We start from the raw sequence: 21,703 nt of genomic DNA, 5'->3' as shown, positions 1-21,703 counted from the left end.
GCTATAGAAGCGCACTGTGCACCCAGTTAGCAGTATCAATCTCCACTTTGCCTCCCAGATGGGGGGATTTGGTGTAGTTTATAGGGGGGTGTAGTGCAGTGATGCAGTGTACCATATAGGGTATATAGTGTGGTCATGTATTGCAGTATATAGGGGCATGTAGTGCACTGATGTGGTGTAGTGATGTAGTGTAGCATATAGGGTATGTAGTGCAGTGCATAGGGGCATGTAGTGTAGTGATGTAATTCAGCATGTAGGGGATGTAGTATAATGATGTAGTGCAGTGGACAGGATAATGTAGTGCAGTGATGAAGTGTTATGATATAGTGCAATGTATGGGGAAACACAGAGGAGCATGTAGTTGAACACGCTGGTGGGGCATGTGACGCATAGGGCATTTGAGGCACATAGGGGAATATTGTCCAGTAGTATCCCCTTTTTTCAACATTTTTGATAATCTGATAATCTGATTATTTTAGTCTGATAGGGTTTGTTTGTTTGTTTGTTTGTTTGTTTTTTCTTCGTGTGATTTTTGTGGGTTTTTTTTTTGGGGGGGGGGGAGGTGTGTGTGTGTGTGTGTGGGGCAAAATTGCTGCCTTGCCCCGGGTGACGAAAATCCTAGTTTCGGCCCTGACACACCTATTAATATTCATGCTGCAACTGGGTTCGGTATGATTTACTGCCACTCGGGATGCCGACATCAGCATCCTGAGCGGTGGAATACCGGTGGTGGTGGTGGTGCGGGTGGGGGGGGGGTGCAAGCGCAACAAGACCCTTGCGGGCTCGGTGGCGAGCATTCTATTCTCCCTCTATGGGTGTCGTAGACACCCACAGAGGGGGCATGACCTACCTGGACCATATACTGGCAGCGGGATGGTGCCCCTGTCGGGATCCCGGCATCTGTATTGTGACCGCCGGGATCCCGACTGTCAGTATGCTAACCGCATATCCGGCAACTGTATAAAAATGAATGCATGTTATTCACGGGAGACAAAGGGACTGGGAGCATGCCAGCAGGTCACAGAGCGCTGGGCGTGCCCCCACAGTGACGGAAAACAGAGGCATGGCTCGAGTTTGCGGGAAATTGACACAAAGCAACACCCCTTTACAGAGACCACGCCCACTTTTCAGGAGCATGCTGTTGGACGGTATGCCCTCAAAGTCCGGGTTTTAAGGATATCCATGCTAGTGTACAGACGGTATAATCAACCAGACTGTGGTACTAATTAAGTCACCTGTGCTCAAGCATGGATATACTTAAGACCTTGACTTTTTGGGTACCTTGAGGACCGAGTTTGGGAACCACCTTCCTCAATACACTGACTAATGAATAAAGGACAGAATAAAAGTAGTTAAAAAAAATACTTTCATTTGTCCCTCATTAAAATGTATCCCTCTATATTCTCTGGGAACATTCACTTTTACTGCTTTCAGATCGCAATGCCGGGTCCCACCTGGGAATTGGAAACAGGTCCTTCCCGGGTTGGACTCGGCATTGGACCCTACACAATGCAATTCCGACCCGGCAATATGCCGGGCCGCCATCCGGGGGCAGGGACGGAGCCAGCAACAGGGGCGGGTGTGGAGGCAGCACTGGGGATGACATCATCTCCGCGCCGCCTCTCCCTATGCAGTGAACGGGTACCGGGTCGCATCGACTTGAGTAACCCGTTTACACTGCGCCTGACCCGGGAATTCGTCCATGGCCCCTTTCACAGCGCACAGCGACTTGCGTCGACCTGGCAATATACTGGGTTGAAAGCGGGTTATTTGTGCAGTGTGAAAGGGGTATTAATGGGGCAGATTTACTTAGCAGCAGGGTTTACCCCGCGGCTAAAGCTCTGCCCAGAGCTATTCAATTAGTGCTGCATTCCGAAAGGTATGGGCTTACTGCATGGAGAAATTGCTGATTAATTACTTACCGTGGCTATCATTATTAGATAAGTTCTGGATAAGGGCTTTATATAAACCCCAGCTTTGAAGTTTCCCTCTCACATTACAGGCTGACAATTTGTGGGCTAAACCAAAATGCAGGTGCGCGCACCCCATCAAACTCACTGGGTAGTGAGGGCATCACTGAGGCACGAGGCACAAAGGGGTAAACGTACCATGCAACACTTTTTCAAAATGACTGCATCTTTGGTAACTTCAGTCACTAGATTTAAAGGGCCAATAATATTAAACAGAAAACATGCCTGGTTTTGTATTCAGTATTGATGCCCATTTAAATCTAGCCATGGAAACTGCCGAAGACACGGCAACTTTGAAAAGCACCACATAGCAAATTAACCCCAAAGTTCTTATCAGTTCACTAGGCCAGTGTTTCTTCAACTCAAGTCCTAATGTAGCCAGAACTGCTCTTGTTTTGAGGATTTCCATCTGAGGACACAGATAGATTAGTGACTGACCTGGCCAAGTAGATTAAGTCATCGGAGCATGATTACAGAATCCTGAAACATGAGCCGTTGGGGGGCCGTAAGGACACTGCACTAAGAGGTAATGGCACCACCAAACCATGAAGAACTCTGTGTCTCTGCAATGGTATTCCTTTCTTCTGCTCTGCATACTCACATCTAGAGCCCCATACACACTAGACGAGAAAGTGACCTACCCGTATGCATGCATTTTTCATTATAGTTTGTATAATGGATAAAAAAAAAAAGATGCAATAATAGCTGTTAGCAATGTCATTGCAGAGCCATATCGGGGACATGGGTGTTGTCCTGGGGGCACCTTGGGTATGCCTGGAGAGGCGCCCAACTGCCTGGAGACCCACGGACGTGACACCCAGCTTTCTACTCTCTTTGTTATGCATGTGACATCAAGACTTATCTCCATAATACCTTGGTAGGATGCTGTACCATTAACCTTTACGCAGGGGTGTTTTAAGAGAGGAGGAAGCCCATGTGCAGCCCCCTCTGTCCGGGCCTCCTCCTCTCTACCGGCCACCAGCGGCGCAGCACTGTAGAAAGTCTGAGCACTAGAGCGCTCAGACCCTAATTAATGTGCATGTGCATATCTCCGGGAAAATGTCTGCCACGCTGCTGCAATCGATCCGGGACTTTGGAGGGGTAAGTATAAAAAATATGGGTGCAGCATGTGCAGTGTGGGTCCCTCTGGACTCTGAGGCCAGTGTGCACCGCGCACAATGCATCCATTATAAATACGCCAGTGCCTCTACCTTATTTGGGAACATTAGCAAACACTGACAATAATTAAATCAAAGAACCAGCACATGAAACGTTATCCTGTTACATATTGGTTTTCTTATGCTGAAAATATCGCTCGTTCCTACTGACAACCTTTAGTTTCAGCACGGATGCAGCTGCTGACATGACCAACTTGATTTTCAGCACTAACATGAGGGATGGAGCGAGACACATGACGCATACAAAATAACCCAGATATGGTGTCAGTACTATGACTGTACTGTGCACTGCATCCTGCCCACACATGATAATGGGGATATGTATAGTGCACTATGCTAGATGTCTTACTTGTATTACAGACTATAGACTGCTGTATAATGGAGACGCCTAATCCTGCTCCATCTCTGTGCTGTCTGTCATTGCTTCATAGAGACCTTACAGTACAATGATGGGTAAGAAGCTTTAACACAAACCAATAAAGCACTATGACATGAAATAACGAACAGTGATCTGACTAAAGGATCATGCACGTTGTGGCTAGAACCATGGGTGCAAACTGCTATTTGGGTGGATGGAGAATGAATGGGCAGGACGGGTGAGTGGGAGCTTGACTAAGGGGCTGCTATGGAAATGCTGACCTCCTCTTCTTGACTTCATGATATTCCCCTGCTAGCTTCTGTACTCCCTCCTGCCAGTGGAAGATCTCCTGTATGGTAGACATGAGGGAAGGGATTTGATCAGCCATTTTGGATTCCATGGTAGAATCACTGCATTGTGCTGCTGTGACCCAGCTGAAGAGGGACGCCTCCTGTTTACCTACAGTAAGGGGAGATCTGCTACAGTGGTGACGAGCAATAGGCCCAGGTTACTGGACAGAGAGGAGACGGGATGCATTAGATAGGGAGGTTATGTAGGGTACTGATATGACAAGGCAGCACAGGGAATATATGAGGGAAGATAGATATGGCGCAGATGCTGAGAGGGGAGACCTCAGACAAGGTAGGAAGGGGTGACAATCTATGAGGAGACAGGTGAAGGCAGATATGACAATGGCGTAAAATGGGGAGATGTAGATGGCAAAAAAGGACCCTACCATGCAGGGCCGTCTTAACAGCAGTGTAGGCCCCTGGGCACAGCAATGAACTGGGCCCCCTACCCATCCTCCAGTGGTAGGGGTGGGGGGTGCTATCAGTGGCATCTTTGATGTCCCGCGGGTGGTAGGAGGTGTTCTATCTTACTCTCAGCATGTAGGACCTGGAGCAGTAATTTCTGCTAATTACTCCTTTACTGCACAGATAGGGCTAAACTGTAGAAGGAGCATTGGGCTGAATGAAGGGGCCCCGGTACATGACTTCCAGGGTGGTAGGGGTTGTTTAATACGTAGGGGAGGGGTGGATAGTGGAGTGGGCTTAATATTTATAGTTTTCCGGTGGGAGGGCAGCTTGCTTGACTTCAGATATCTCATGTTCCTGAAAATATATTTCTTAGCTTTGAATGTGTTAAAACACTAGAAAGTCTCACCTTTCAGGAGGTTCTGGGGACTTGGGGATCAGAGTTCAGGAGCCAGAGCAATCCACCAACGAAAATCTAAAACTGCATATTAGGTGTGTGGAGATGGAGCAGGGACCAGCTGCTGGAAGGCTGATATCTCTGGTTCTGGGCATAGTAGAGACAAGCTGCCAGTGTCCACCTAAAGAGGAGAGTCCCAGCTTTTGGATTATACCCTCAGAAAAACTCTAAGTCAGACAGAACCTGAGATATCTGGCTGGGAAGAACAATTAACAGGCTTGGATGGGGACCACTGCTTTCAAGTCGGATATCTCAAGTTCCCCAGGGCCGATTTAAAAAAAATCTGGTAACCCTGGAAAGAGGGGACCCTCAGCTATCAGCCTAGGGCCCTTATACTCATGGGGCCCTTGGGCAAGAGCCCATACGAAAAAAGACGGCCCTGCTACCATGCTGGGAAAGCAAGGCATGATGGGAAAATCAGTTAGTGTCTGGCGGAATCAGGAGAGAGGGGGTTTGTGGGGATAAGGCAGAGGAGGTATTGGAGGTAGTGAGGGGAGAAGGGGGATGGGTACCTGACCTTAGCTAGTGATAGAGGCACCAGGATACTGCAGTATCACTATGGGGCACACTCCTAGGGGCTCAGTGCTTATTCTGCATCATTGCAGTGTAGACAGAGATAGCAAATACCACTCTGGGCTGCAAAGTTCCGCTGTACACACTCCCTGGTGCAGTAATACTATAGAACCAGTTGTAGTCACTGTGTTCCCCGTCGTAAGCATCCAGACGAGGTATCACTGCAGTAGACCTCATTGCCGCCCCCACCTGGAACTGGGGCCCCAGCATTAACCATCCCGGGCCGGGCCCATCTGCTGGTCCAGCAGAGCTTTCATTTGGGTGTGAGCTGACATGATTGATGCTGAGCGCACTCTGTCTGCCCGTGCACACTGCGCTCCTTATCACGCTATTCCGAATGGGGATGGATCATGCAAACTGCGCATTTAGTATATCGCGGGATGCTTGTCTATTTTCTGTATGAGTGATTCGGGCAGATCTTAGTTGCTTCTCATGTACAGATGAATGGGGGTTACTGGGTCGAAACTCTGTGGCAATGGGAAATTTGCATGTAGAAGAAGCATCCAGCGGGCATGTCATGGGCATGTAGACAGCTTTGGGCTATTCACGGTGAATGCTGAGATCTGTCTGAGAACAATTAGATCTCCTGCACCAAGAATAGGGTTGGTGCATATGCAGATAACAGTGATGCCCTCCTGGCCACAGGTGGCATCCCTGATGACTGTGATTGCCAACCAGTATGGCGGTTGGCATTCTCTCGGATTCATTCCCTGTGTATGCTGAGCATGGGTGCTGCCATCTTGGTTGTGATCACCTGACCAATACACTGGGCCCTATTCAGTATGGATCGCATCTGAGATGCGATCGCATACTGACTCGTACTGCGCGTACAGTAATTTACAGACAGAGGCATTTGCGGGGCAGTTACGCGGCGTTGCGAAGGCAGGGTGTCTGGAACGTAGGCGGATCTGGGCCATTTTCAGGGTGGCCGCTGCGATAGGAAACATGGCCACTCTGCGTCTGCCTTCACAGCCATGCTGTGCAGACAGGGGGGCTTCCCTTCTTTTGTAGGGACAGCGATGCAATCGCTATTTAATTGCGATCGCATCACTGATGGCCATTTGCATGCTGGGCGGCCCCCAGCATGTAATTGCAAGGGCCTAATTGAGACCTGATCGTAGATGTGCAAAAAACGCACATCTACAATCAAAATCTTTGACATACGGTGGGACGCCCAGCACAGGGCAAGTCCGCCCCGCATTCCAAGTCCTCCCCCCTCCCAGCAGACATGCGAAATCCCTCTAGTGCTCAGACTCTCCAGCACTGCTGGCAGAGAGGAGGGGGCCCGATCAGTGGAGGCAGCACACGGGCCTCCTCCTCTCTTAAAGCGCCTCTAACATTGTCCATAAATCATTGATGATATTGAATCATCGATGCTCAATGGCCAGCCATATTCTATTATGCTCAGTATATATATAAGTGTCATACACAGATATACAAGTGTCATATATCAAATTTATCAGCACAGTCTTCTCATGTGCACCCTAGTCACATTGTATTGTGATCTATCATACAGATGTGTCCTAGGGCGTCATTCCGAGTTGATCGCTCCCTCTGGGAGTGCATCTTAGCTTAGCAGAAGTGCAAACGAAAGGATCGCAGAGCAGCTACAAAAAAAAATTGTGCAGATTCAGAGTAGCTCCAGACCTACTCCTAGATTGCAATCACTTCAGACTGTTTAGTTCCGGATTTGACGTCACAATCACGCCCTGCGTTCGGCCAGCCATGCCTGCGTTTTTTCGATCACTCCCTGAAAACGGTCAGTTGACACCCAAGAATGCCCCCTTCCTGTTAATCACTCTGCGGCCAGCACTGCGACTGAAAAGCTTCGCTAGACCTTGTGTGAAACGACTTCATCCGTTGTGAAAGTACGTCGCGCGTGCGCATTGCGCCGCATGCGCAGAAGTGCCGTTTTTTTGCATCATTGCTGCGCAGCGAACATTTTCAGCTAGCGATCAACTCGCTTATGCAAATGGATCCTTCGCACCATCCTGTCGCTGACTGGCGATGCCCGTTGTAGCTGTCCGAAGCCACTGCGCATTGCGGTACATATGCATGCACAGTTTGGACCTGATCGCCTGCTGTGTGAAAACGCACAGCAACGATCAGATCTGTATTACCCCCTTAGTTCTCTCGACTATGTTTGTTTTCACTAAGGCTAAGAGGAGAGAACTTGGACCCAGAGATCGCTGCATCTGGTGCATGTTCTGCAGTCCCCACCTGTACAGTGTGTCTGGGTTCCGTACAGTCACAGAGCTCAGTTTACGCAGAGCTATTTCTTTATTAGTTTTAGATAATACGCATTTCATCATGATGAGAAAATAAGAATTTACTTACCGATAATTCTATTTCTCATAGTCCGTAGTGGATGCTGGGACTCCGTCAGGACCATGGGGAATAGCGGGCTCCGCAGGAGACAGGGCACATCTAAAAAAGCTTTTAGGTCACATGGTGCGTACTGGCTCCTCCCCCTATGACCCCCCTCCAAGCCTCAGTTAGGTACTGTGCCCGGACGAGCGTACACAATAAGGAAGGATCTTGAATCCCGGGTAAGACTCATACCAGCCACACCAATCACACTGTACAACTTGTGATCTGAACCCAGTTAACAGTATGATAACACAAACGAAGTAGCCTCTGAACAGATGGCTCACAACAACAGTAATAACCCGATTTTTGTAACAATAACTATGTACAAGCATTGCAGACAATCCGCACTTGGGATGGGCGCCCAGCATCCACTACGGACTATGAGAAATAGAATTATCGGTAAGTAAATTCTTATTTTCTCTAACGTCCTAGTGGATGCTGGGACTCCGTCAGGACCATGGGGATTATACCAAAGCTCCCAAACGGGCGGGAGAGTGCGGATGACTCTGCAGCACCGAATGAGAGAACTCCAGGTCCTCTTTAGCCAGAGTATCAAATTTGTAAAATTTTACAAACGTGTTCTCCCCTGACCACGTAGCTGCTCGGCAAAGTTGTAATGCCGAGACTCCTCGGGCAGCCGCCCAGGATGAGCCCACTTTCCTTGTGGAATGGGCCTTTACAGATTTAGGCTGTGGCAGGCCTGCCACAGAATGTGCAAGTTGGATTGTACTACATATCCAACGTGCAATCGTCTGTTTAGACGCAGGAGCACCCAACTTGTTGGGTGCATACAATGTAAACAACGAGTCAGATTTTCTGACTCCAGCTGTCCTTGAAATATATATTTTTAATGCTCTGACAACGTCCAGTAACTTGGAGTCCTCCAAGTCGCTAGTAGCCGCAGGCACCACAATAGGCTGGTTCAAGTGAAATGCCGAAACCACCTTAGGGAGAAATTGAGGACGTGTCCTCAATTCTGCCCTGTCCGAATGGAATATCAGATATGGGCTTTTGTATGACAAAGCTGCCAACTCCGAAACTCTCCTGGCTGAAGCCAGGGCCAACAGCATGGTTACCTTCCATGTAAGGTATTTTAAATCTACCGATTTTAAAGGCTCAAACCAATGAGATTTGAGAAAATTTAGAACCACGTTCAAATCCCACGGTGCCACTGGAGGCACTATTGGGGGTTGTATATGTAGTACACCTTTGACAAAAGTTTGTACTTCAGGCACTGACGCCAATTCCTTCTGGAAGAAAATTGATAAGGCCGAAATTTGAACTTTAATGGACCCCAATTTGAGGCCCATAGACAATCCTGCTTGCAGGAAATGTAAGAATCGACCCAATTGAAATTCTTCCGTTGGAGCCTTCTTGGCCTCACACCACGCAACATATTTTCTCCAAATGCGGTGATAATGTTGTGCGGTCACTTCTTTCCTGGCTTTAATTAAAGTAGGAATAACTTCCTCAGGAATGCCCTTCTCTTTTAGAATCCGGCGTTCAACCGCCATGCCGTCAAACGCAGCCGCGGTAAGTCTTGGAACATACAAGGTCCCTGCTGAAGCAGATCCCTTCTTAGAGGTAGAGGCCACGGATCCTCCGTGAGCATCTCTTGAAGTTCCGGATACCAAGTTCTTCTTGGCCAGTCCGGAGCTACCAGTATTGTTCTTACTCCTCTTTTCCGTATAATTCTCAGTACCTTTGGTATGAGAGGCAGAGGAGGGAACACATACACTGACTGGTACACCCACGGTGTTACCAGAGCGTCCACAGCTATTGCCTGAGGGTCTCTTGACCTGGCGCAATACCTGTCCAATTTTTTGTTGAGGCGAGAAGCCATCATGTCCACCTTTGGTTTTTCCCAACGGTTCACAATCATGTGGAAAACTTCTGGATGAAGTCCCCACTCTCCCGGGTGAAGGTCGTGTCTGCTGAGGAAATCTGCTTCCCAGTTGTCCACTCCCGGGATGAACACTGCTGACAGTGCTACGACATGATTCTCCGCCCAGCGCAGAATCCATGCAGCTTCTGCCATTGCACTCCTGCTTCTCGTGCCGCCTTGTCGGTTTACGTGGGCGACTGCCGTGATGTTGTCGGACTGGATCAACACCGGCTGACCCTGAAGCAGCGATTTTGCCAGGCTTAGAGCATTGTAGATCGCTCTTAGCTCCAGTATATTTATGTGAAGAGACGTCTCCAGGTTTGACCACACGCCCTGGAAGTTTCTTCCCTTTGTGACTGCTCCCCAACCTCGTAGGCTGGCATCCGTAGTCACCAGGACCCAGTCCTGTATGCCGAATCTGCGGCCCACTAACAGATGGGCAGTCTGCAACCACCACAGGAGAGACAACCTTGTTCTCGGTGACAGTGTTATCCGCTGATGCATGTGCAGATGCGATCCGGACCATTTGTCCAGCAGATCCCACTGAAATGTTCGTGCATGGAATCTGCCGAATGGAATCGCTTCGTACGAAGCCACCATCTTTCCCAGGACTCTTGTGCATTGATGTACTGACACAGTTCCTGGTTTTAGGAGGTTCTTGACAAGTTCGGATAACTCCCTTGCTTTCTCTTCCGGGAGAAATACCTTTTTCTGAACCGTGTCCAGAATCATGCCCAGGAACAGCAGATGTGTTGTCGGGGTCAATTGAGATTTTGGAAGATTTAGAATCCACCCGTGTTGCTGAAGCACTACTTGTGTTAGCGCTACACCGACTTCCAGCTGTTCTCTGGACTTTGCCCTTATCAGGAGATCGTCCAAGTAAGGGATAATTAATACGCCTTTTCTTCGTAGAAGAACCATCATTTCGGTCATTACCTTGGTAAAGACCCGAGGGGCCGTGGACAACCCAAACGGCAGCGTTTGAAACTGATAATGACAGTCTTGTATCACGAACCTGAGATACCCTTGGTGTGAGGGGTAAATCGGGACATGTAGATAAGCATCTTTTATGTCCAAGGACACCATGAAGTCTCCTTCTTCCAGATTCGCTATCACTGCTCTGAGTGACTCCATCTTGAACTTGAATTTCTTTATGTACAGGTTCAAGGATTTCAGATTTAGAATAGGCCTTACCGAACCGTCCGGTTTCGGTACCACAAATAGTGTGAAATAATACCCCTTTCCCTGTTGTAGGAGGGGTACCTTGACTATCACCTGCTGAGAATACAGCTTGTGAATGGCTTCCAAAACCGACGTCCTTTCTGAGGGAGACGTTGGTAAAGCAGACTTTAGGAACCGGCGAGGGGGAGACCTTTCGAACTCCAGCATGTAACCCTGAGATACTATCTGCAGGACCCACGGGTCCACTTGTGAGTGAACCCATTGATTGCTGAAAATCTTGAGTCGACCCCCCACCGTTCCTGAGTCCGCTTGTAAAGCCCCAGCGTCATGCTGATGGCTTTGTAGAAGCCGGGGCGGGCTTCTGTTCCTGGGCAGGGGCTGCTTGCTGCCCTTTCTTACCCTTTCCTCTGCCTCGCGGCAGATAAGACTGTCCTTTTGGTCGCTTTTTATAGGAGCGAAAGGACTGCGGCTGAAAAGACGGTGTCTTTTTCTGTTGGGAGGGGGTCTGAGGTAAAAAAGTGGATTTGCCGGCAGTTGCCGTGGCCACCAGGTCCGAAAGACCGACCCCAAACAATTCCTCTCCTTTATATGGCAATACTTCCATATGCCTCTTGGAATCCGCATCACCTGACCACTGTCGCGTCCATAAACTTCTTCTGGCAGATATGGACATCGCGCTTACTCTTGATGCTAGAGTACAAACATCCCTCTGAGCATCTCGCATATAAAGGAAAGCATCCTTTAATTGCTCTAGAGTCAATAAAATACTGTCCCTATCCAGGGTATCAATATTTTCAGTCAGAGAATCCAACCACACTACCCCAGCACTGCACATCCAGGCTGAGGCTATTGCCGGTCGCAGTATAACACCAGTATGTGTGTATATACTCTTCAGTGTAGTTTCCAGCCTCCTATCTGCTGGATCCTTGAGGGCGGCCGTATCAGGAGACGGCAACGCCACTTGCTTTGATAAACGTGTGAGCGCCTTATCCACCCTAGGGGGTGTTTCCCAGCGCGCCCTAACCTCTGGTGGGAAAGGGTATAATGCCAATAACTTCTTGGAAATTAGCAGTTTTCTATCGGGGTTAACCCACGCTTCATCACACACGTCATTCAATTCCTCTGATTCTGGAAAAAATACAGGTAGTTTTTTCACCCCCCACATAATACCCCTTTTTGAGGTACCAGCAGTATCAGAGATCTGCAAAGCCTCCTTCATTGCCGTGATCATATAACGTGTGGCCCTATTGGAAAATACGTTTGTTTCTTCACCGTCGACACTAGATTCATCTGTGTCGGTACCCGTGTCGACTGACTGAGGTAAAGGACGTTTTACAGCCCCTGACGGTGTCTGAGACGCCTGAACCGGTACTAACTGGTTTGCCGGGCGTCTTATTTCGTCAACTGACTTTTGTAATGTGCTGACATTATCACGTAATTCCATAACTAAAGCCATCCATTCCGGTGTCGACTCCCTAGGGGGTGACATTACCATCATCGGCAATTGCTCTGCCTCCACACCAACATCGTCCTCATACATGTCGACACACACGTACCGACACACAGCAGCCACACAGGGAATGCTCTAATCGAAGACAGGACCCCCTAGCCCTTTGGGGAGACAGAGGGAGAGTTTGCCAGCACACACCAAAAGCGCTATAAATGTATATAAACAACCCTAGAAGGTGTTGTTTACTATATATGCGCTCTTAATATATAAATATCGCCAATTTATGCCCCCCTTCTCTTTGTTACCCTGTTTCTGTAGTGCAGTGCAGGGGAGAGACCTGGGAGCCTTCCTCACCAGCGGAGCTGAGCAGGAAAATGGCGCTGAGTGCTGAGGAGAATAAGCTCCGCCCCTTTTTCGGCGGGCTTTTCCCCGGTTTTTAAGAAACTGGCCTGGGTTAAAATACATACATATAGCCTTAATGGCTATATGTGATGTATTTATTTTGCCACTAAAGGTAATTATATTGCTGCCCAGGGCGCCCCCAGCAGCGCCCTGCACCCTCCGTGACTGAGTCAGTGAGCCGTGTGACAACAATGGCGCACAGCTGCCGTGCTGTGCGCTACCTTCAAGAAGACTGAGGAGTCTTCTGCCGCCTGCTTTCCGGACCTCCGTTCTGCCGTCTCTTCAGCGTCTGTAAGGGGGATCGGCGGCGCGGCTCCGGGACGAACCCCAGGCTGACCTGTGTTCCGACTCCCTCTGGAGCTAAGTGTCCAGTAGCCTAAGACTCCAATCCATCCTGCACGCAGGTGAGTTGGAAATCTCTCCCCTAAGTCCCTCGATGCAGTGATCCTGTTGCCAGCAGGAATCACTGAGATTGAAACCTAAAAAAAAACTTTTCTAAACAGCTCTTTAGGAGAGCCACCTAGATTGCACCCTCTCGGACGGGCACAAAAACCTAACTGAGGCTTGGAGGGGGGTCATAGGGGGAGGAGCCAGTACGCACCATGTGACCTAAAAGCTTTTTTAGATGTGCCCTGTCTCCTGCGGAGCCCGCTATTCCCCATGGTCCTGACGGAGTCCCAGCATCCACTAGGACGTTAGAGAAATGCTATGTGGCCCTTTAATCAGGAAAGCTATTTTAAGTGTCACCTATATCATTTCCTTTTGGTCAGTTGGTTTAACAATAATAAAGAGATACCATTAATCTACTCAGACAGATAAAAGCAGGGATACATATGTTTCAGTTCAGAAGCCACTGTGAGATACAGCAGAATTATCATAAAGATTTCCATTAATCAAACAGATACCTCTGGGAGGGTTAGACCTCTGCTGTCTCTATAAAGGTCTATTATAAATACATTTAGTCTGGTAACCGCTGATGGTGACTTATTATGGTTTACATCTGGACACACTCAGCGAAGTTCGTGCAGTATATACTATTTATTAATCAGCTTACGTAGAAAATTGCCTATGGTTTTAGGTCAGATTTCCATTTTTGGGCAATTCTAGTGAATAATGGTAATTAGGGCTATTTTATAGAATTTACATGAATACATGTACAACCAATCAGACTCTTGCTTCCATTATCTAACTTCTAGCACAGATAAAGGCCAAATGCTGATTTGCTGCTCTGGTTCGGTGAAATTTTGCACCTTATGCTAATGTAAATGAGCCCTATTGCCTATGAACTTTCAGTGCCCGAACAGCACAAGTTCTCATTTCAGTACACTTGCTTCTACCCAAAGTTGCCCATGCTCCGAGACTCACACAATCAGGTGGAGAGCAGATACCTGTACGCAGGTTGGTGAAGGTGTCACTGTCACTCAGTGTTTACTTAGGTAAGTGGTGCTTGATGATTGGCTGCCCATCCAATAGTCCCACCCACCTCCATGCATCTTCCAGGAGGGAGGTAAGGAGAGTAGGTAAGTATGCTGAAACGTTAGCTGCTGTACAAAAGCAATCTCCTCCACTCCAGCAACATGAGTGCAGGTACTGGCAGAAGTGTTCTCACCTATGACTTAGCATTATACTGACGAATCACTTGGATATGACACACATTGCTTTATCACTGTACAAAGTTGCAATACGTGTGTTATTTGAGGCTTCTCACATGATAAGCTGCCACTGCAACATGCGTACAGTGCTCACTTACTGAGTGAAGCCAGGGTTAGACTGGCCCACCGGGGTACAGGGGGAAACCCTGGGGGCCCCACACAGGTTCCAGACTGTGCACTTGAATTATACATTATACTTATGTTACATTATACTGCACAGGACTATGGTGTATTTTCTACAGTGCATTGCTGTTATTAATATGGTACATTATCATGCATAAGGTTACAGTACAGTATTTACTATATGTCAAGGTGCCCAGACCATGCATTCTCTAATGGTTAGCCAAGCTGCTATGGGGTTTGGCCACATGGCCCACACCCCCTGTGGTGGCTGGCAGTGGCCACACCTATAAGAATGGGCCCTTAAACCCCCCCCCCCACACACACACACACCACGGTGGGCTCCTCATGCCCCCAGTCCAACACTGAGTGGGGTCATGAATGAGATGGAAATTACTATACAATCCTGTGCAGCACCCACAAGGCCAGTGAGCAATCATTTAGTTCCACAGAGCTGGGGTTTTGCACAGACAGTGCCGTGCTGAATGACACACACACATACATGGATTAATGAGCAGTACAGGGGGAAAAAAGAACAAACACTGTGGCTAGTGATAGGGAATAAGGTCAGGTAGCACAGCGGATCCTGTTACAGGATGAAGATTTCATAGTGGCTATATGGGAGAGGGTGTAGTATGGTATGCCGGCGGTCGGGGTCCCGGCGACCAACATACCGGCGCCGGAATCCCGACCGCCGGCATACCGACAGCTGGGCAAGCGCAAATGAGCCCCTTGCTGCGGCCACGCGAGCCACACTATCTATTCTCCCTCCAGGGGGGTCGTGGACCCCCAAGAGGGAGAAAAGATGTCGGTATGCCGGCGGTCGGGATACCGGCGCCGGTATGGTGGTCGCCGGGAGCCCGGCCACCGGCAACCTGAAGACCACCCATGGGAGAGGCTAGGAGGGTATGGGCTTCTGTATGATACTGTATGGTAGGCATTAGGAAAACGAGATACTAGGCTAATGGATTCCAATGATGGGACTTAGGGGGTAATTCAGGTCTGATCGCAGCAGCAAATTTGTTAGCTAATGGGCAAAGCCATGTGCACTGCAGGTGGGGCAGATATAACATGCGCAGAGAGAGTTAGATTTGGGTGGGTTATATTGTTTCTGTGCAGGGTAAATACTGACTGCTTTATTTTTACACTGCAATTTATATTTCAGCTTGAACACACCCCACCCAAATCGAACTCTCTCTGCACATGTTATATCTGCCCCACCTGCAGTGCACATGGTTTTGCCCATTAGCTAAGAAATTTGCAGATGCGATCAGATCTGAATTAGACCCTTAGGGCAGTCTTAATGACATGCCTGGCTATTATGGGAAGCCCCATTTTTTTATGGTGAAAAAAAACCCCTCCTGTTGCCCTATTACCTCTCTCTAGCTATCCACTATCCTGCTGAGGCTAGCGTGTTAGTAATAGATGAGCTCTGGCTGTTCATAATGATGTGGCCCAACACGCTACCATGCCACCTCTACAAACATGCTACTGTACCGCACTGTTCTGACTGTCACCGAAACAGAGTGTGGGAAAATGTCCAACATGAATCTAACATGAACTATACCAAATAAATATTATATATATATATATATTATAGCAGGGGTGGCCAACCAGACAGAGCCAAAGAGCTGAAAAATATCTGTAGTCAAGCCAAAAAGCCGGTATCATGCGCACGTGAAAGACGTGCACGCCCAGAAATGGGGCGTTATCTCTCCCAGAAGACAGGCAGGGGCGGAGAAGGGGGAGCATGGAGGCTGCCCTGCTCACGGATGGCGGCGGAAGTATAGAGATGGAGTTAAAGCAATCTCCGTCTCCATCAGGGCGGGTTCTGCTGCCGCACGTCCAGTGTCAGGGAGCGGGAGGCAAGAGCCGCAGCTTAATAAGGAAAAAGCCGCATTGCGGCTCGAGAGCCACGGGTTGGCCATTGCTGTATTATACAGTATATTTATATACACATACATACTCACGTAATAAAGAATATGTAATAATAGAATAATTAAAGTAGGTAGAGCAAGTATATAGAGAACGCTGCTGTCTGTATTCATTTGCAATTCTCATAGCAGGGGTTTAATACTATTTAATTTATTGAAAATGGGTATACAGTATTTAACTAACTGTAAATTAATCCAATGTAAGAATATTGTTATTTCAATAATCCTATATAATAAAAGGTTAATGCTGCTACTCAACGCCACGGGGAAATTAAAGTGTTTTGTGCGCTGGCGGCCACTAGATGACGACAGAGTAATTCAAGTGTTGCTCCGTTCGGGCGCTGACATTCCTGTTATTCCGTCATTTTGATGGGCTGGTAACTAGTAAAGAATGATGGCAAGGCTCTCTCTATAACAGTCACATTACCATTAAAGTCATTTAATATCTTAAAAATTATCCAAGCACAAAACATCTCTAATTAGGAAGAAGGGGTGGAGTTTATCATGTATATAAACTGTCACTGTTTCATGTAGCTGGGTTTCATCCCGCAGTTGCTGCACATGCGGGAGTCGGGACCTTATGTCCTACACTGTGGGGGCCAGAGGAGGTGGACTGTGGTGGCCAGAGGAGGTGGACCATACCAGACCCTCTTTCTACTGAAAGGAGTGGGGATCATACATCCAGCATCATCTAAAGATGACATTTATTTTCCCTGCAGTCAAGCTCTGAAAACTTTCAGTTTTCAGAGCTGTAGATATTGGATAATTGGAGACGTATTGTATTTTGCACCCGTTAGGCTGGGTACACACTTGCCGATGTCAGCGACATCACGCAAGATCCCCCGAAAACAATTTCGTTCATACACGCTGAGCGATATTGTTTGCTTCGCGTCAGTGACGGCTTGCACCCTCATCCAGGTGCATGTCGTCTCATACAAGGACCCTCATTCCGAGTTGATCGCTCGCTAGCTACTTTTTGCAACTGTGCAAACGCATAGTGCCGCCCACGGGGGAGTGTATTTTCACTTTGCAAGTGTGTGAACACGTGTGCAGCCGAGCGTTCCAAAATTTTTTTTGCAGTTTCTGAGTAGGTCTGAACTTACTCAGCCCTTGCGATCACTTCAGCCTGTCCAGTCCCGGAATTGACGTCAGACACCCGCCCTGCAAACGCCTGGTCACGCCTACGTTTTCCCTACCACTCCCAGAAAACCGTCAGTTGACACCCATAAACGCCCTCTTCCTGTCAATCTCCTTGCAATCGGCTGTGCGAATGGATTCATCCCTAGAAGCATTGCACAGCAACGATGCTCTTTGTACCCGTATGATGCTCGTGCGCACTGCGGTGTATACGCATGCGCAGTTTAGCTGTTTTTTTACCTGATCGCTGCGCTGCGAAAATCGTCAGCGAGCGATCAACTCAGAATGACCCCCAATATCTTTAGATTTCAAGTTGAAAACGAAAGATATTATGCCTCATTAACGACCCACAGGAGCACGCATTGTTAACGATATGGGGGTCATTCTGACCCGTTCGCATGCAGCGGTTGTTCGCTGCGGTGCGAACGGGTCAGAACTGCGCATGCGCGGCGTGCGCATGCGCGCCGTTGCCCGGCGACAGACGTCGCCAGGCAACGGAGCGCCTACCGTGAAGAAAAGACGCAGCGCTGGACGGAAAGAAGATTGACAGCGGAGAGGCAGTCCGGGGCGGATACTCACCGTTGGAGGCCGTTTTCAGGGAGTGGTAAGAAGAACGCAGGCGTTTCTAGGCGAACGGAGGGCGGATGTCTGACGTCAGGACCGGGACCTTCATCGCTGGATCCGTCGCACTGGGTAAGTAGCTGTAGGGCTGGTCTTGTTTTGCAGGAGAATTTTTAAGCATTGCAGAGCTGCATAAGCGATCGCAGCCCTGCTATGCTAAAATACACCCCCTCATAGGCGGGGACTAGATGATCGCAGCAGCAGCAAAAAGTTGCTGGCTGCGATTAACTCGGATTGACCCCCATAGGGTATACACACTTGCCGATGTATATGATACATCGTCCGATCCGCCAATTCTGAGGATATATCAGGTGCACATCGGCAAGTGTGTACCTAGCCTTAGCCTTAATAACCACAGAAGATATCTGTGATACCTCTTGCATTAATAGATTGATGAGCAAGTCATGCACAGACTACTCTTTCCACATGTAAATCCGGGCCGTGCACTTTGATATATAAGCCCAAATAGCATTGAGATAAGTGCTGCTGGTAATGACATTTTTTCTGACTTAAGTATACAGATGTATGTCAGTAAGTGAATATCTCCACTCACATTAAAAAGTCCTATTTTACAGTCGTATCTGGATCTAAAATCTAAAATAGTACATAAAACAACTGGATTTGTGACAGTGAGATAGAAAACTAGCATCAGAGATCAATTAGTACATAGTTACTCTGTCTAATCAGACTGATTATGGAAAACTATCCTTTCCCCTGGGTAAATGTAGGAGTTTGGGAATTTATTAACTTTAAGTCCACTGCAGTGATAAATCAGCCGCGATGTGCTTGTGATATAATTTATGTGGGAAAGAGGAAAAGGAAATGTTATAATAAACTGCACGTCCCGCAATCCTTATGCTGCGCACTCATCCCTATGTTCAGCTGCTACAGATTACACACAGACCGCCACTGTAGCAGAGTAGCTGTGATACACCTGGGGGGGGGGGGGGGGGGGGGAATTAGTTAGCAGTGTTGACCCTTCCAGGTGTTTCATTGTATCTCACCAGCACTTCCACACGATGGGCCTGTTTCAGGGATGTACGCAATGCCGATATTTACAGAATGGAGCAATTATCATATTTGTGCATGCGTCACACTGCGCATGCACCAAATTATCTGGGCGACGTCGCTCGCAGTGAGGATTTATTCTCAAAGTGATTGACAGTCTGGAACCCCATTGGGGGAGGTAACGGGGATGGCAGCAAAAATTTGACCATTTTCGGGGCATGTTTCAGCCTACATCTGTGATCCTGTGTGCACAAAACATGGCGCCATCATCTCAGTACCCACAGCTATTTTATGCAAACATGGGGTTACTCGGGGGAGTCGTTTATCAAAGGATCTGTGAGCGCCGCTGCATATTTGTGCGCAGCTGCCTGGATCTGCGAAGCCGCCGGTGGGCGTCTCAATAGAAATCCAGGGGTATGTACGTGTCATGTGCATATTGACGCACATCGTAGCTGTAAATGCATTAGTGCTCAACTATCAATCACGCCCCATAACCACTAATTGAAAGAGGAGGCCACTCATTTTTTAGTAATTAATATTCCCTAATTGAAGTAGAGGACTGGAAAACTCTGCATTTACTTTACTGCTGTCTTATGGGTAAAATATGCTGAACAACAACACCAAGGCTTATCTGTTTCTCTGCTAACTGCCGGGTTATTGGTTTTGCAGAGTGCAGCAACATTGTTTCCACAATGGAGAAGGGAGGTGGGTGTAAGAACCCAAACTATCTATTCAAACTGAAGATTGTCTGCTGAAATCTCCAGCAAAAAAAAACTAATTTCATTATAAACAATTTGAATATATATGGGAATCTGGTAGTGTACACCCTGCTGTAAATGATGTGAATATTAGAGATCACTGTGACTATTGAACAGGTTAGGTTCTTATGTATTAACCGCAGAAATCTGAGGTCACTTGTAATACGTATAACGATTTACAGCGGGCAGTGTATCGATCCTAATACACAAATTTTCCTAATGATCACTGAATGTATGACATCATAACTGATGATATGCGATGACATCAGCACTCAGTGATTAAATCAGGTGACACCAAAAGACACTAATTATATGAGATGACATCAGAACTTGCTGATTATATGAGATGACAATGAGGCTGAATAATTATATAGAGTAGGTTACACATATATTATCCTTACTTGTATATTACAGGTTGAGTATCCCATATCCAAATATTCCGAAATACAGAATATTCCGAAATACGGACTTTTTTGACTGAGATAGTGAAACCTTTGTTTTTTGATGGCTCAATGTACACAAACTTTGTTTAATACACAAAGTTATTAATAATATTGTATTAAATGACCTTCAGGCTGTGTATATAAGGTGTATATGAAACATAAATGAATTGTGTGAAAGTAGACACACTTTGTTTAATGCACAAAGTTATAAAAAATATTGGCTAAAATTACCTTCAGGCTGTGTGTATAAGGTGTATATGTAACATAAATGCACTCTGTGCTTAGATTTAGGTCCCATCATCATAAGATCTCATTATGGTATGCAATTATTCCAAAATACGGAAAAATCCGATATCCAAAATACCTCCGGTCCCAAGCATTTTGGATAAGGGATACTCAACCTGTATATCCTTTCTATGTCACCACAAGGTATCTGAAAAAATGTACCTTTCGTATTGACGTATTGCCCTAATGTTTCTGCTGTTCTTTTAAATGTAATTTTTTTTATTTCTTGTAAATATTTGGAGCAGTGTAAAGTAGAAGGCGATACAGGTCAGGTATTCGTGGAAGTGTTGGGCTAGGTATGTAACACTGGACGATTATCTATACAATTACACAAAATTGGGTGAGCCTATACAGTACATCAACTTACTTTATCACCTGTCCATCACTTACTTGGATTCTCCACTAGTTTCAAATGTTACATTATTAGCAGCATAACCATAGGGAAAGCAAATATATATGTTTTTCCCTATTACTTAGTGACTTCCTAACAAAGTTTCACAAATGCTATCAGATTTGCCCAGGAAAAGGGGCGCATAGTAACAGATCATTTGAATGTGGGATGGCAAAAGGTTCTCTCTTACCTGGCAGCAGAAGGGTATCAGAACGCACATGGCCAGTAGTGCCCAGGCTCCCATTCTCTTGCTGCGATGTTCTCTCTGTGGGAACAGGACAAGGGTCTGTGTGCGCCTGCCTGTGTCATGCAGTCCCTCTCCCTGTGTGACTGACAGCACAAGTGTTGTGAACTGTAACTTTACTCCACTGTGAGGGATGGGAGGGGGAAATAACAGGGGTGTTGGGGGTGTATGCTGTGTGTATGGAGGAGGGGGGGTGGGGGGAGAGGGGGCTGCAGCTGTGCCCATTACAGACTCTGCTCTGTTCAAGGTCACTTCCCGGCTCCTGGTCCCCTGTATTCTTGGGGTGACCCTGGAGTAGGGAATGTATTTGTAATACAACGTCTGCCACCTGTCTCCAGATCAGCCATATCACAATAACAGGGCGCTCTATTCCCTGGTGTGCGTTAAAAGCGTCCTGTCGTGAACTGTGGCCCTTTGTTGCGGAACTCAGAATGTTGTTTAAAATCTTTCATTGTCACCACCCGCACAGTGTGTGCGGTAAATCAGGCAGGAACAAACGCCGGCCTGGATCATAACTGGTAATAAATAAT

General features: G+C 47.4%; 1 protein-coding gene across 1 annotated transcript in view; it reads right to left on the bottom strand.

The window, feature by feature from the left end:
* The window catches only part of CDH15 (cadherin 15), a 97,610-nt gene that overhangs the window by 75,225 nt on the left and 682 nt on the right, over positions 1-21,703 (bottom strand). Inside the window, exon 2 of the mRNA XM_063945534.1 lies at positions 21,120-21,194. Coding sequence (XP_063801604.1) covers positions 21,120-21,173 — 54 coding nt within the window. The 5' untranslated portion in view covers positions 21,174-21,194. The remainder of the gene's footprint in view (positions 1-21,119; positions 21,195-21,703) is intronic.

Source organism: Pseudophryne corroboree, chromosome 11, assembly GCF_028390025.1.
Source record: "Pseudophryne corroboree isolate aPseCor3 chromosome 11, aPseCor3.hap2, whole genome shotgun sequence".
NCBI lineage: Eukaryota > Metazoa > Chordata > Amphibia > Anura > Myobatrachidae > Pseudophryne > Pseudophryne corroboree.
The sequence above is the reverse complement of the archived record's forward strand: the minus strand, read 5'-3'. Positions and strand labels throughout refer to the sequence as shown.